This window comes from Ascaphus truei, chromosome 3 (genome assembly GCF_040206685.1).
Source record: "Ascaphus truei isolate aAscTru1 chromosome 3, aAscTru1.hap1, whole genome shotgun sequence".
NCBI lineage: Eukaryota > Metazoa > Chordata > Amphibia > Anura > Ascaphidae > Ascaphus > Ascaphus truei.
This window is the reverse complement of record NC_134485.1, coordinates 79,941,951-79,957,101: the sequence shown is the minus strand read 5'-3', so window position 1 is coordinate 79,957,101 and position 15,151 is coordinate 79,941,951. Positions and strand designations below refer to the sequence as shown.

The 15,151-nt window shown below is 41.0% G+C and overlaps 1 protein-coding gene across 17 annotated transcripts in view; it reads right to left on the bottom strand.

The window, feature by feature from the left end:
• RAP1GAP2 (RAP1 GTPase activating protein 2) overlaps positions 1 to 15,151 on the bottom strand; it is a 693,938-nt gene that overhangs the window by 32,868 nt on the left and 645,919 nt on the right. For all 17 annotated transcript variants that reach the window (XR_012800437.1, XR_012800436.1, XM_075594386.1 and 14 more), the window contains 3 exons: positions 7,311 to 7,397; positions 6,798 to 6,932; positions 1,685 to 1,822 (listed from right to left, as the gene is read on the bottom strand). Coding sequence is in view for 15 of the 17 variants with exons in the window: in XM_075594386.1 (XP_075450501.1) it covers positions 1,685 to 1,822; positions 6,798 to 6,932; positions 7,311 to 7,397 (360 nt within the window). In the remaining 2 variants the exon portion in view is untranslated. The remainder of the gene's footprint in view (positions 1 to 1,684; positions 1,823 to 6,797; positions 6,933 to 7,310; positions 7,398 to 15,151) is intronic.

Below are 15,151 nucleotides of genomic sequence, written 5' to 3'. Positions count from 1 at the left end.
ATAGATCCACGTGTTAATTCTTTTGTTCCACATACATTGCTTGCTTACAGAAAAATATTAACTAGTCTAATTATGTAATAGATATGATGGTTCCCAGCACTCAATACAAAAAAAACAATCAAAGGCATCAATAAAGAATTAACAATGATGTACTGAAAAAAACAAATGTTTGCATTACATAAGCCAACCCTATTAAAGGCTAGGAGAGATTCTTACATGGAAACAAGCTCTGCACAGAAAGTCACAAGTCTGGAGAGGGAGGGAGGTGGGGGAAATACGTAGGGAACAAAAACCGTGGGGGGGGGGGGGGGGGAAAGGGAGGGTAAACAAGGAAGTGAGAGAAATGAATGACGTATAACATCCGCTCAGGTAAAGGTGATATGATATAGGGGGGCAACGACCGTTTCGGGGACCAAAATTCCCCTTCTTCAGGCCCGTTCCCACAAACTGAAAGTCTGTGGTACATCCCTTTATAATATCCCTCCACCTAAACAACCCTCAAACAATCAACGTGATGACAGAAGTCAAATAATGCAGGAACCCTTGAGGAGAGCACAGCCATCAATACTGACGTGCAGCACAATTGGAGGATTTGTATTGTTTACCCTTCCCTCCCAGACTCAATACAGTTCAGACTTTTCTATAGAGTATCTGTGTAGGAGTGTGCTATTAGAGAGATTATTCTTTCAGCTATGAGGACATTAGTGTAAGTTTGTCTTTAGCTTTATCTGTGGAGCAGTGCATTTGACTGAAATTGAGGATTAACATGAGAATGTATAAATTTATGCTGACTCTGGGGACTTTCTCTATATAGTCTTTTTGTACAGTTCTGTGCTTTATTAAGATAAATTAGTCCTGTTAACTGACAGAAGACCAGTGTCAGTTTACTTTAGCTTGCACTTAGGGATTTGCACGTTTCCCTGACTTACTTAATAATTTATGCATTATTTGACTTCTGTCATCACGTTGATTGTTTGAGGGTTGTTTAGGTGGAGGGATATTATAAAAGGAAGTACCACAGTCTATTTCAGTTTGTGGGAACGGGCCTGAAGAAGTGGAATTTTGGTCCCCGAAACGGTCGTTGCCCCCCCTATATCACATCACCTTTACCTGAGCGGATGTTATACGTCATTCATTTCTCTCCCTTCCTTGTTTACCCTCCCTTTCTTTAACCCCCACGGTTGTTGTTCCCTACTTATTTCCCCCACCTCCCTCACTCTCCAGACTTGTGACTTTTTGTGCAGCCCTTGTTTCCATGTAAGACTCTCTCCTAGCCTTTAATATGGTTGGCTTAAGCAATGCCAATTTTTTTTTTCAATACATCATTGTTAGTTCTTTATTAATGCCTTTGATTGTTTTTTTCGTATTGAGTGCTGGGAACCATCATAGCTATTAGTTATTGCTCTGAGGGGGCATGGGGTCCCTCTCTGTTTCCGTGCACCAGATCAGTAATTTGTCTGCTGACATAATCTATTATAGTGGAGTGCTACTTAACTCACATTCTTTTTTTAGTCTAATTATGTGTTAATTTAATTAGCTTCCTTTGATATAACTGCCGAGGATACTGATCCTGGCTCCAATGAGGCCACCATGTGCAGCTGCAAAGACAAATATGGAAAGGCTGCACTGCTTATGAGCGAGACCAATGCAGCACAGAACAATTAGATAGACCTGTAATGCTCACAGAGAAAGTGGTCTTGGTGATTTCTGCACTTGTATGTACGATGCCTCCACTCAGGCTCCCAGAAATACCTCCTGGCTGGTGCTTTTTTTGACTTCCCACCATGGTTTCCATAGAATGGCTGCGAACTCGAATCGCTCTCTAGAAAACAAACAGACGCTTGTCAAGATCATGTCAGCAAATGAAGATTTGACAGTATTTTGTATACAGTAAGTGAACAGATATTCACCCGGCGCTCCCGTAACGGTGTAAACCCAAATAAAAACGTACTAATTGCTGTGGGAAAAAAATTGAAAATAAACAATCAATGCAGTAAAGAATACAAATGAAATAAACCACGCAACCAGTACAATGCTGCTCGACAATCTATCGACTCGCTATAGAGGTGAAAGTCCCGCGGATGGCAAGGCTTCTACAACGGAGCTGATGCGCTGTCAGCTCCTTGCGATGACTGTAACCAGCACTTCAGAGTCCCGATTGCAGGCAATCTAGTGAGGAGTTTCCGAGGGTCGACGTCATCATGTGTGGATGCCGAACACGTGAGATCTGGAACGCGGAAGTGCCAGCTACAGAGTCATCGCAAGGAGCTGAGAGCGCATCAGCTCCGGTGCAGAAGCCTTACCATCCGCTGAACTTTCACCTCTATCGCCGGATACCTTCAAGCTGCGATTCGTACAATGCCTTTACATTGGGCTACTATGTAAGTTGCCATTTTTTACCCTGTTTATTTTAATTATACTGTGACTTTCTACACCATCCTGTCCATCTGTTTTTTTTTAATGCGTTTTGAGAATACGTGGGACATAGATGGATTTATTGTTCTGAAGTCCAGTCCCCAGTGAGATCTACTTTACAAGACTTCCCCTGTTATTACTGGCTAGTTTTATTTTTGGTCTATGTGAGTGAACATTTTTCATGCAGTTTCAATACTTGCTCCTGATATCAGACAGCATTGCACTATTTTGTGTTTTTTCTTTTCTTTTATGTACCTACCGGTTATCTGCGCTCCCTGAAATTTTGCCTTAAAAGTATTTTGTATATGTTATATTATCTCTCAAAGCAATTGAACAGTTGGTTGGTTGCTCAAAATATGGTAGCACCTTTAAAATGAATAATAACTTCTATAATAATTGTAATAATTGATGAGTATCCATAAGCTGTTTTTATAATATTATCCTTCTTTCACCAATAGTTGGAGTCGAGAATCATTGCAATGATTGATATCAACACAACAATTTTTTTTTTATTTTGCATGGCAGATGCAGTGTGAATCATTAGTGAGAAATATTTCTGATTACAACCAACCAAACCTGACATTGGCTTTGCAATACCATCCAATTATACTGTAGCTGACTCTCTGTCACTAAGTAGTTACAGTACTTAAATCTCCGTAATTAATTAAAGTTGATATATGTTTGAGCCGCAGGAACAAACCTAATCATTAGAAAATTTGCTATGCCTGTTTAGCCATTATACAGTTCAATAGAAATGGCTACTCTGCACTATACATATCTGGCATTTTTAACATTTACAGCATACAGAAAATGCAATATATGACATATTATTTAATACAACATTGTTTCATTTATTCACGGGTATGTTTACATGCCACGATATTTAAACACTAACTAGCATGTGCCGAGCCTAGTAGTGTTGGCATTTCCTTTGAAAAGCACAGCTTTGTGAATATATGCAAAATATTATAAATAAACATGAGATATAATTCAGTATGTTTGGTACACATTCAAATTAATTGTTCAGACTGAAGAGCTAACCTAAGTACACAAAAAACTGGGCCGGCAATATGTACTTTGCATGTGCAAATTGGCATAATAACATCATATGATGGTTAAATTTGTGTGCCTCAGTTGATGGCGCACACAGTATCTTTTTTTGTGGTCTTGTGAAAAATGTACTGATCGTTAACACCCTGCTTGTCACAAAGGAGCATGTAATTGAAAGTGACCTTAGAAGGCGGATTGCAATCCTAAGCAATTAAAGGAATGTGTAGTTTGCGAATAGCAGTCAAACGCCTCAGCAGACAGCCTTGCCAACTCTCATCTGCCAAAATGACACTAGCTACCAAGAGTTTAAATGCTGATCAAACTCCATGATTGGGTTTGAAAATTTAAATAATGCTGAAATCAGACCAATTCCATTTAATTAACCATTGTACAGCTGTTTCCATCCACATTAAATGTCAGTCTTGGTAGTGTTCCCGGTATCTAAACATGCCATCTGGCCATGGCATGCTGGATTATGAAAGGACTAGTATATATATTCACGTTTAATAGGGACATAGCTTATTTTAATCATTAACCCAAGGTTTTGTATTAACCAAATGCACTGTTGGACCACTGCAAATTGTATACAGATATAGATGGTGTACCTAGGTGTATACCATGGCCAGCCTTTGGTCTGCCTCATTTGCCTGTTTTGCACTCACTTACCTTAAAGCATTTCCTTGTGCTTCTCATGTCTTTAAACCAGTCTTCCTATAATTGCTGCCCATAAGGGACAAAAGAGTGGCATCTTGTAACAACACTGATATTGAAAGAGGAAAACCTGATCTGAGATTTAAGTAACGAGTAAGAGTTTGCTGTTGTGCGCTCGAGTGAGCTGGCAAAGTGTCTTATCCTTAATACATGTGTGTCATGGGGGGAGAAAAAGTACCAACTTCATGTAGTCTTTGAGTGAGTCATGTTATTTCCCAGTGCCTCAGACACCAACAATTAAATTGCAGGCATTTGGCGATAGGGATTAATTGAAGATGGTACTGCCTGGGGTTAGTGCTAATTTTACCATAAATTAGCACCGGTTCTCAATTCTCAATTGAACAATCCCCTCCTCAAGGAAGCATTTCAGTAGCCTGCATCATTAACGCTAGCCACTGTGTCATCCATCATGTTACAATAATTCCCTTACATTTCATCTTTCACCCCATTTGCTTAACCAAATACTGTACATACATTTTGAATGTACCAAATGTACAGATGCCGCAGCTGTTATTGCCCCCATTAACACGATTCATTGGGAAACAAACAACGCCATTTTTCAGAGTGGCTCACAAGAGTTATAATGTGTGCCAAACGGAATGCAGAAAATTGTGTTATCCATAATCTCGTGTAAGGGGTCACCCCCGGTTCCCCTGATTTTCCTTTGCCCCCTGCCTTACCCCTGTGGCAGTGGAGGAAGGGGACGGCGACTTCTCCCGGCGGGCCCCGCCCTCTTGGTTATGGCGCGAGCTTCGTCCATGCGCAAGAAAGATCGCGCACGCGGTCCCCATAGAAAAGCGCTTTGCCAAGGACTACAATTCCCAGCAGCCTCTGGGGACTGCACTTTCACCCTTGTCACAGGCAGCATTGAAGCCAATAGAGCTGGCAGCTTCTCATGCTGCAGAGTTGCAACAATGTTGTGTGCAGACAGGGTTTTTGTCAGTTGGAGCACGCTAGTCAGTCGGAGACCGGAGCAGCCCAGGGAAGGAGGTAGGGTACAGGAGTCAGGGACTCCCTGTACTAGGCCAGTATCCCCAGGGCCTGAGATAGCTCAGCTCCCCGGTAAAGTGAGTGTTGCCAGGGACAGCCCTCAGGTTAGGGACCCTGTCACTTGCATTAGTGGGAGCTGTGGAACAGCAGGGAAGAAAGGCAGCAGCAGACTTAGTGTTAAGTTGCAGGGTGTTGCTGCATGCGCTGATAGTTATCAGTTAAGTGAGTTGGAGTCAGGGAGCTGTGAGGGAAGGAAGGGTGCGGGGAGCGAGTGCAGCTCCTGCACCCATATAGGTACCCACACCCCAGGTAGGCCCCAACTTCCCACTAGGTTAGTGGGTAAGTGCTGAGGGAGGCCCAAGATAGGGACGCTGCCCTTAGTATAGTGCTGCCTTGTCAGAGTCACGGCTGTCAGTGCTGTGAGGTCTGACAGGCAGGCACCTTGTTGCGCAGCACGTTGGCTGCCAGCATCCAGTGAGCTACAGCTTGCTGCTGTAGGTGCTGGGACCCGTTAGGTAACAGTGAGGCTGAGGGGACTTGGGTAGTTCGGGAGGAGGTAGTGCGGGTGCAGGGTGTCAAGGACCCCTGCATAAGATAGGCTACCCGTATAGGCCCCTAGGAGTTTCCCCCAAAGCCATTTCAGGTTGCTGTGCTGTAGGGACGGCCTATAGTATAGCGCGTGTCACTTAGTGCTGTAGGGACAGGTCCTAGGTTAGGGATCCTGCCACAGCAGGGTAGCTTAGATAGGGACACAGCGGACGCTGCGGTTCCTGCTAAGAGGTTTGGATCCAAGTTGGGGTCCTAAGAGACGGTTTCCAGGTTGGGACCGCACTGGCAGTCCGCGTGCAAGGAGTCCGGTGTGGGATCAGACGGAACCATCACACGACTGATCCTTTGTGACGCAGTTGGAGATCCGAGCACGGGAGTGCTCGGCAGGTACTATCTAATACACAAGTGCACCAACGGGCCCTTAGTATAAATAGTGACTGCGCAGTCATCCATTGACTCTCTCTGCAAGAGTACGGGACATTGGGTGGGGTTCTTTGGACACTGGGTGGGATCACCTGGTGTTGGGGAAGCGTCCTGCGAGACGTCGCAGTTAGTGTCTCCTCGTGAGAGGGACACCTGTTATTCTATGTTGTCTTGTCTGTTAGTAAAGTCACCAGTTAATATATATATACTGTGTATGGTATTATTGATTGTCCTGCGAGGAACCACTCCCCCTCTGGTGGGAGCCATCGCAGGTGGAGGCGCTGCATCGTTGTGAGTGAGTACCCCTAGTATAATTGCCCCTGGTTCCCCGTGGCGGAAGCTCAGCCCTCCTGCGAGCCAACAGGTAATGCACCACACCTATGGTAACCTTGTATGTTCCCTTGCACCCCACACTATATCTGCGATTGGGGGGGGGTGAATACCCGTTACACTCGTAAAGCGTTAAAGAGTGCAAAAATGGCTGCTACATTGGTAGTGATATTTTGTGCTACTATCTCTGTTTGTTTTCCACTGCACTGCTTATATAGTAGTCTTTAAGTAAGATTTTAATCACTTATTCCTGGTTGTACTGAATGCTTTGCGACTATCACATGTAGCATCATTGTTAATGATCTGTGAGCATCTTTCTACTCTCTCACCTTAAAGGACTCTAGGAATCCTCCATGCCCTCCATTCTCCAGCTTGTCTTCCTCGGGGCCGAGGCCAAGCATGGCCTGCGTATACACATGAAGGTCGTCATGAAGGTTGTCCAGGAGGGCGGCCCGTGTCCGATCCTTCAAGAAACATTATGTTACTAGGCTCAGTTAGACCATTTATGTAATCAACTTATTGCTCATGTCAGAAATGTAACTTATTGACTGATTAACAAATGCTTTGTATTGCACCACAGTTTCAGTGGTCATACACTATAAAGTTATGTCATAGAATAATAGTTTTCATTTTACTGCCAGTATCCATACAGTATCTGTCACACACAGTAGGTCCCCAAGATCTCATATATACTGTAGTGCACTGGCCTAATCGTCAGGGCGACTATGAAGAGTTTGCTATAAATGTAGCATTTTTTTTTGTAAATTCCTCAACTCATTGACATATACGCATTTCCCTGCTAGGTGAGTATATGTTCCTTTTTTATCTAGTGAGTATCTTACCTCAAGTTTTGCAAACTTGTCTGACTTGCAGCATGCATGCTCAGCATTGATGAGCTTGGTCAACAAAAATTCACGGAACTCTGAATTCTGCGAAAGAGAAGATACACACGAGCCGGGTTTGAACCCTTTATGTAAAGCCTTTTGGATTAATAATTCATTCTGACAGCTAAGAAAGTATTAGATCAAGTGCAGGACACACATCACATTAGAATTGCTTGTTAAGGCACTTAAGAGAAAATATTTTTTTAAATACCTTTTGACTAGAATATTTTGGCATAAGATAAATAACGTAAAATCACTCATTCAGGAATCACTTTCGCTAATATATATACTATTTGCGTAAAAAATGTAGATATGTTTAAAGCTGCAGTTCCAGCTGCCGTTTTAATATATATATATATATAAATATATATATATATTTTTTCCCCATTCAATATGTGCATCAATAGAATCTGCACACTGACTGACAAGTGATTAGCTAAGCTGCAGATCGATCCGTTCTCCTGTAATCGATCGCTTGCTCTGGGTTATTTAATTCAGTTCTTGCACAGCATTTTGGGCAATGTAATTCCTAGAATATGATTGAATGGGCAGTTACTAGATACAATTGGTCACTGTTGGAGAGAGGGCGGGGCTCAAGAGCCAGAGCCTCAGAACGGGAAGGGGCTGCCATTTTGGAAATGCTTCCTATGTTAGAAACCTTAAAAATGTCTTACAATTTTTTTTTTAAATGCTACTGTACAAGTATTTTCTCATAGTACAGAACTGATTTACTGTATTTACAAAAAACACATGTAAGATATTGCTTTAACTGCTGCTTTAACAGGCTTTCAAATTTAGACGAGTTTACTATTACATCATACAACAAAGGGTATATACAACAAAGCCAAAAGTCTCAAAGTCTAATGGCTTAAAAATGAGTGCAAAAGAATTGCACCAGATTTATCAAATTGAAATCTCCAATCGCTTTTTGATTCCTTGTTTTTGATAAATATGGTGCTATTTATTTGCTTGACTTGAGTTATTAACTGGGAGAATTTAATAAATATTGTGTGCCCCAAAGCAATACATTTAACAGAGTGATGGATAGATATTGCTTCTGATGTGTGCAAGTTACAGTGGTCATGGCTGAATTTTATAAACAGAAAACTCACAATGTTGATTGTTGATCATAGTTAAGAGGCCTCAAAATACTGGCAGAGCCTCACGACTGTAAGTTTATTTTGTTTCACCTTTTCCATTCCTGGCAAACAACGGAAGAATCCTATTAAATATGCTGTAAAGCACTTTCGGTGTTGGGCAAGATTTTTGTTCCATTCATTTGGATTGACTTGAAATCTTGTCCAGCATTGGAAAGCAGCAAGTGTCCTTAACTGAGCTCAATATCCTTACATAAAGACTATTTGAAAGTGAAATACTGTATTTCACAATGAAGTACGGTATGTGGTTTGGCCAACAAAGAAGTGACATGTTTTCCATGAAAAAACATGTACAGCTCAACCCCGCTATAGTGCGATCCGCTTATAACGCGGTCTGAGCGTGGCTCCCGATTTAAAAACATCTCAATTTTTTTATTTAAAAATTCAATGCTTTATTGCTAACGGACACACACACACACACACACACACCATGTGGGAATTGAACATGAATACATTTTATATAATACACATGCAGGAATCAAACCCAGGACCTTTCATATCCTAAGTACTAATTCCCTACCTGCAAGCCACAGGGTTTGTGTGATGTCACATACTCTAAAAACAAACTTAACATATAGTACACAGTGCAGTCTACTGCACTGTGCTGTAGATGTTAAGTATATTTATAGTCTGTATTATCACACCAATCCTGTGGCTTAGCAGGTAGGGAATTGGTACTAGCATATGAAAGGTCCTGGGTTCGATTACAGCATGTGTATTATATATAATGTATTCATGTTCAATGTACAACTTTTACATTCGTATCACGTCTGTCCTCTCCTGGCTTACTCAGGAAAAGAAGGATCCAACGCAATACGGTTTTGATTATAATGCTAATTTATTTGTGCCACACAACGTTTCGACCTAAATAGGTCTTTCTCAAGTGACTCCTCTCCTCTTACCTCTCATGGCTTACACACAATCCCTCAGACCGACAAGCACAACGAGGAGATTTAAAAGCAGCTATTTATTTAAAATAAAATATAAAAAAGTTACATTTTAAACCTATTCTGCCGGCTACGCATTTCGCAGATCCTTTTGCCTCATCAGAATCCGCTCTGTCTAGTATTTTGAGCATCGGCGGACACCGTACTTCTTCGGAGGATCTGCGTTCCAGCAGCAAATACCGAACGCAGTACAAGGGGGAAGGCAGTTCCATAGTGAACTCGGAGAGTGCTGTCGCCGGCGGAACAAGTTTAATAGTTCTTTGATATTTTATGTGTAATAAATACCTGCTTTTAAATCACTGTCTCCTCAAGTATAATCTGTAACATTCATCTTGTGTCATACAAACTGACCTGTGCTCCCCTATTTTTATGTTTACACAGTCAAGCCATACTGTATGCCCAGATATTTCAAACTAGTGACACGGGCAAGAATGGTGTTAGAGTTGGTTCTGATCTGTAGCTCTGTCATTGGTAGCTTTAGAAGTTTAGCCTTAGTCCCAAATACCATAGTTCTAGTTTGCTTTGGAAAATCCAGTATTGAAGTCTTGAAAAATCAGATTGAAGTACATTTTCAAGGTCAGAGAGGCTAGGGCTGCTTGCATATAAGATTGTGTCATCCGCATAAATGTGCATTGTAGCTGCCTTACAAGCTGTAGTTAGATCATTAATGAAGACTGAAAAGAGTAGGGGTCCCAGAATAGAACTTTGCGGGACCCCACAGGTGACATCCAAGGGTCAGAGTCCTAGATTGATACATATTGAAATCTACCTAAGAAGTAGGAGTGAAGCCAGTTTAAAGCAGTAAGTTGTCCAGTTCCATACCATACTGAATCTCATTTCAAACTTTTAAGAGGGTACTGTAGTTACCGTGAAGTGGTTTGTGCAAATGCCAGATTGGAGTTGACTAAGAAAATTTGTCTTATTATAGTAATCGCCTAATTGGGAGTGAACACATTTTTCCATGACTTTGGATTCTATAGGGAAAAGAGAGTTTGGTCTGTAGTTGGAGACAATGTTTTTGTCTCCACTTTTGAAGGCTGGGACAACTCTAGCAGTTTTCCAGTTCTGTGGGATATGGCCTGAAGACAAACTAGAGTTGATTAGGGAGGTAAGCGGTATGACCCCACAAAGCATTCATTAAATGCGTTTTCAGTGCCATTGTGATTTGTCAAAGTAGTATAATCCTTTTTGACATTAGATGGTTGTTGATGGCTCAGATGCTGGAATATATTGTTGCTGACCTTCCAGGCGTTTGCTCGATTTGATGTATTTTGATAACGATTGTCAGAGTAAAATTGGGCTTTTGCTAGTCTTGTTTGCCTTGTGCGCCTTGTGCATGTATGCTACAAGCATCTGTAGTTAAGATCCTTTGCAGTGCCAGGTACATTGTATCTTTCCACAAGGCATCCCTAAAATGGTAACATGCAATAAGGTTGGTTGTAGCCCACGGAAGGTGGGCCCCCCATACCCTTATTGTGCTTTTTGGAGCATGGGTATCACCGAGTTTGAAAAACTCTGGAAATAATCAAGTGCACAATCTGGATAAGGTACTGTATCAAGTTGATGCTGTGCCAAGGGCAGTTGGCAAGATCAGCCAGACATTGTTGTGGCTTAAAGTTTCTAAATGTTCAAGTGAGTAGAACTTTAGGGCTTGATTTGGGTGGTTTAATTTTCCTTACACTATATTATTATTACACTATTGCATGGCCTGAGAAAATGTCAGGTAGGATACCAGAGGATTTGATTCTGTTGGGACAAGAGGATAAGATCCAATCGAGTAAGGAATGGTTGCCAGATGTTAGGTTTGTCCGCGTGGGTTGGGAAATGAGTTACATTTAGTGACTTGAATTGTGTCCAGATTTGATTGGTTTTAGCGTCAAACCTATTGAGGGTGAAATCACCAAGAACGAACAGCTCACTCTTCACATTCAGAGAGGAAATTGTGCCATGAAAGTGAATCATATTAGTCAGGGATTGTAGTGGGTTATAGCGCAGCAGTAGATACTAGCAATAAGAACAAGCTTAGAGAAGGGGAGGTAAATTAACCAAATATGATGTCAAAAGGATAGGCCTGGGGGGCAATTTAGCAGCATAAATTGTAAGGAGTCTTCAATATAAACTAACACCCCTCCTCCTCTCTTTTACGTACCTATCTTTCCTAAATAATGAGAATCCCTGAATGGAGATAGATGCATCAAGGGTTTTAAGGCGTTAGCCATGTTTCAGTGAGAATCATAGCTTTAGGCTTATGCAAAAGGCACCATTCTTAGTTCATCCAGTTTGGGCAGCTGGCTTTGAATATTTATATGGGCGAGAGATAGCCCTTTTGGATATTTGAAAAGGGCATTATCAGGGGTATAGTACAGAATTGAAAGGGAAGGGCATGGGTAGAATTCAACATCCCCTGCTAAAGAAGGTAACCATATAAAATAGAAATAGTATATTATAGAAAGTTGAGTAATTGTTTGCAGGCTACAACGTTGCAATGTTTGCCGTAGGTGTTAAATTGAGTGGTGCTGGGTGTGCTTGTCTTCAGAGCTCTTCGCCAACATTCTGTAGGTAATGCAAGGCTTTTGAGTAGTCCAGGGTGTATCATAATGATAGAGGTAGGTTAATAATACTTTGGTTCAAGAAATTATCATGAAAGGGTTTATTTTAGAACCACCTAAGTAAATCCGACAGGAACCCAGAGCGCCATAAAAAGTTTAAATTAAAAAAAATAAATAAACTGAAAATATTTTCTAATAGTAGAAAGTACACATCCTCAATAACAGAAGCAGCTTACTTACATAGTACACAGTTGAAAATGACATATGTCCATTGAATTCAACCTTTGTTCAATTGTAACTCGGCAAGATATTTATATTTATCCTATATTTATAGTTATGGAACTAGAGAAGGCAAACAAAAAAACCCTAGTGAAATATTTACCAATTATGTCTCATAAAGGGGGAAACATATTCCTTCTTGACTCCGGTAATTCAAATCAGATTTCTGCCTGGATCAACACCCTTACTATGTTTAACTTATTTGGCATATCCTGTATACTTTTAATTTCTAAAAAGATATGTAACCTTTTTCTGAAGCGATCTATTGCATCTGCCATCAGTCTCCATGAATGAATTCCACATTTTGTAAAGAACGCCTTTCTTTGCTGCTAATGAAATGTCCTTTTCTCTAATCTCAAGGGATAACCCTGTGTCACTTGTACCGTTTGTGGGATGAAATATACTTGTAAATAGTACACATAGCCCTCTTTTTAGGACTATGGGTACTATTTACTCTTGTTTACACTAATGTAAACAATAATAATTTGGATAGTCTTTCCTTAAAAATCAGACCTTTAATCCCCTTTATTATTTGGTGGCTTGATATATTTTCTGCTGAGTTGTGGCAAATAAATGTACCATATTTCCAACAGCAAATTTGGTTGTGGGCTTGTTATGGCTGCAGTTTGCTAGGGGAGTTGATGCAGACAGCGTCTCAATGTTTTTTGACTGCAGTACCGTATATATAAGTACTTGTTTAAATGAACTCCGTTTTATCTTCTCTATGATAAAATAATGGATCCAAATCAGCAGTAATTGTGACAATACACAGTGATAGTACCCACACCTCCATCATAAAGCACTGAGGTACACAGCTTGATGTGAAACACATAAGAACATGATGTAGTTCTGAAATTAAATATCTATTAAGATGCTTTGTGACATATATCAACAGGGCCCACAGGTATTAACAAAAGAGAGGAATAATGAACACATTTGGTATTCAGATTTCATTCCATCTCTTTCATCTCTCCAGGGCTGGCTGGGGCCCTGGGCATCTTAGCTGACATGCTGACGCATTGATGACAGCTTGGGGAAAACGGTGACTAATATTTTGACTATGAAAAGCTGGCACTCGTTTTCCTTCCAAATGTTGGGCTGTTCCCTGCAGAGTTCCCAGAAATGGGCTGAGCGGATACATTTGTTCATTTTATTGGTCATGACCTGCTCTGTTTTCTGAGTCACCAGTAGGCATCTAATAGCAGCATTTGACAGGTGTCTCAGTAGAAAGAAATGCAATAAATGTCTTTACTTTTGGATGGACCAGGAATGCTTTTGACCTTATTTACAAAAGACACCACAGATGTGATGGGTGATTAGTTTTGCTGCTTCTTTTACTTCACCGAGATTATAGATTTAGAGTATAAGCTCTTTGGGGCAGGAACTTTCTCCTGATGTTACTTTTATGTCGGAAGCACTTATTCCCATTATGTGTTATATTATTATGTAATGTGTATTACTGCTGTGAAATGCTATGTACACAGATGGCACTATATAAATAAAGATATACATTATTTTTAAGAAATGGATTAGTATTTATAGAAAAGCACACATGATTTTGTCATAACTGATCCCTGTACCATATTTAAAACCTATTTAGCGCTCAAAAAAAAAAGAAATCAAAAATTTTAAAAAAGGACAATGTATATAATTTATCAAATTTAGATTGTAAGCTCTTTGGAGCAGGGACTCCTTTTCCTAAATGTTACTTGTATGTCTGAAGCACTTCTGCCCTTTATGTGTTATGTATATTATTTGTTATTTATATGATTGCCACATATATTACTGTGAAGCGCTATGTACATTAATGGCGCTATATAAATAAAGACATACATACATACATACATTTGCTACAGTGTTTTCCACGTTTTTTCCTACAAGGCATTCACACGCTTTATGTGCTTAAAATCACATGTTTATGCAGACAAGGTACCCAATATATGTGGGGCTGTGTACAGTATATGGAGCCCATAATAAGGGGGACGGAATACCAGAGAACGTTTTGGATGGTGCTTTATATTTTTCTTTCTAACAATAAGACTTTAGAAATGCCTGGCAGGGATCCAGGTGTAATTGAGCAACCTACCACAGCAGGGCACACACTGGACAGAAATCCTGGAATACAATTTCTATTGCCCTACTGACAAGTACAGACCTTATATTTCCAACAGCTACTATAGAACACAAATATGTTATTGTTATGGCTTGTGCACTGCCAGCCATTTCAAACAAGTGGTAGAGTTAAAAGAACACTGCATTGTTGTTAGTAACTAGCCGTGGAAAACATTGGTTTAGAACAGGGGGGCGCAAACTTTTTCCCCTGCGCCCCCCTGCTGGCGGTCACCTCAACCCCGCATCCCCCTCCCTCACCCCCACTTACCTCGGCTCCGGCGTCATGACGCCGCGTTGCCATAGCGCCGCGTGTGGAGCCAAGGTAAGTAAAGGTTTACAGAGGCCCTGCAGCTTCCCCGGCACTTAATTTAAGTGCCTTCGGGAAGCGCGCAGGGCCTCTGTAAACCATGCGCCCCACCCCGCAGGCAGTCTTGCGCCCCCCCCTGGGGGTCGCGACCCCCAGTTTGCGCACTGCTGGTTTAGAACTAAAAACCTTCTTTAAAAGAAAACAGACTGGTGCTCAGTACAGCAAACAGTAAGAGAATACAAGCCACTGGTAGTCACAAGCAAATACAATTAATTCAATAAGTAATCCATAAAGAATCCATTATCATTTATATACACTGGAAAACATTTTAGTGTTTGCACAACTGGCGTGCCCAAATAACCTTTGAGGTTACTGTGCACTAAGTAGATTGCTCAACAAGATCAAGTAGTTTAAAGCCTGCATGCTCCACGCCTTCTGAGATACTGAA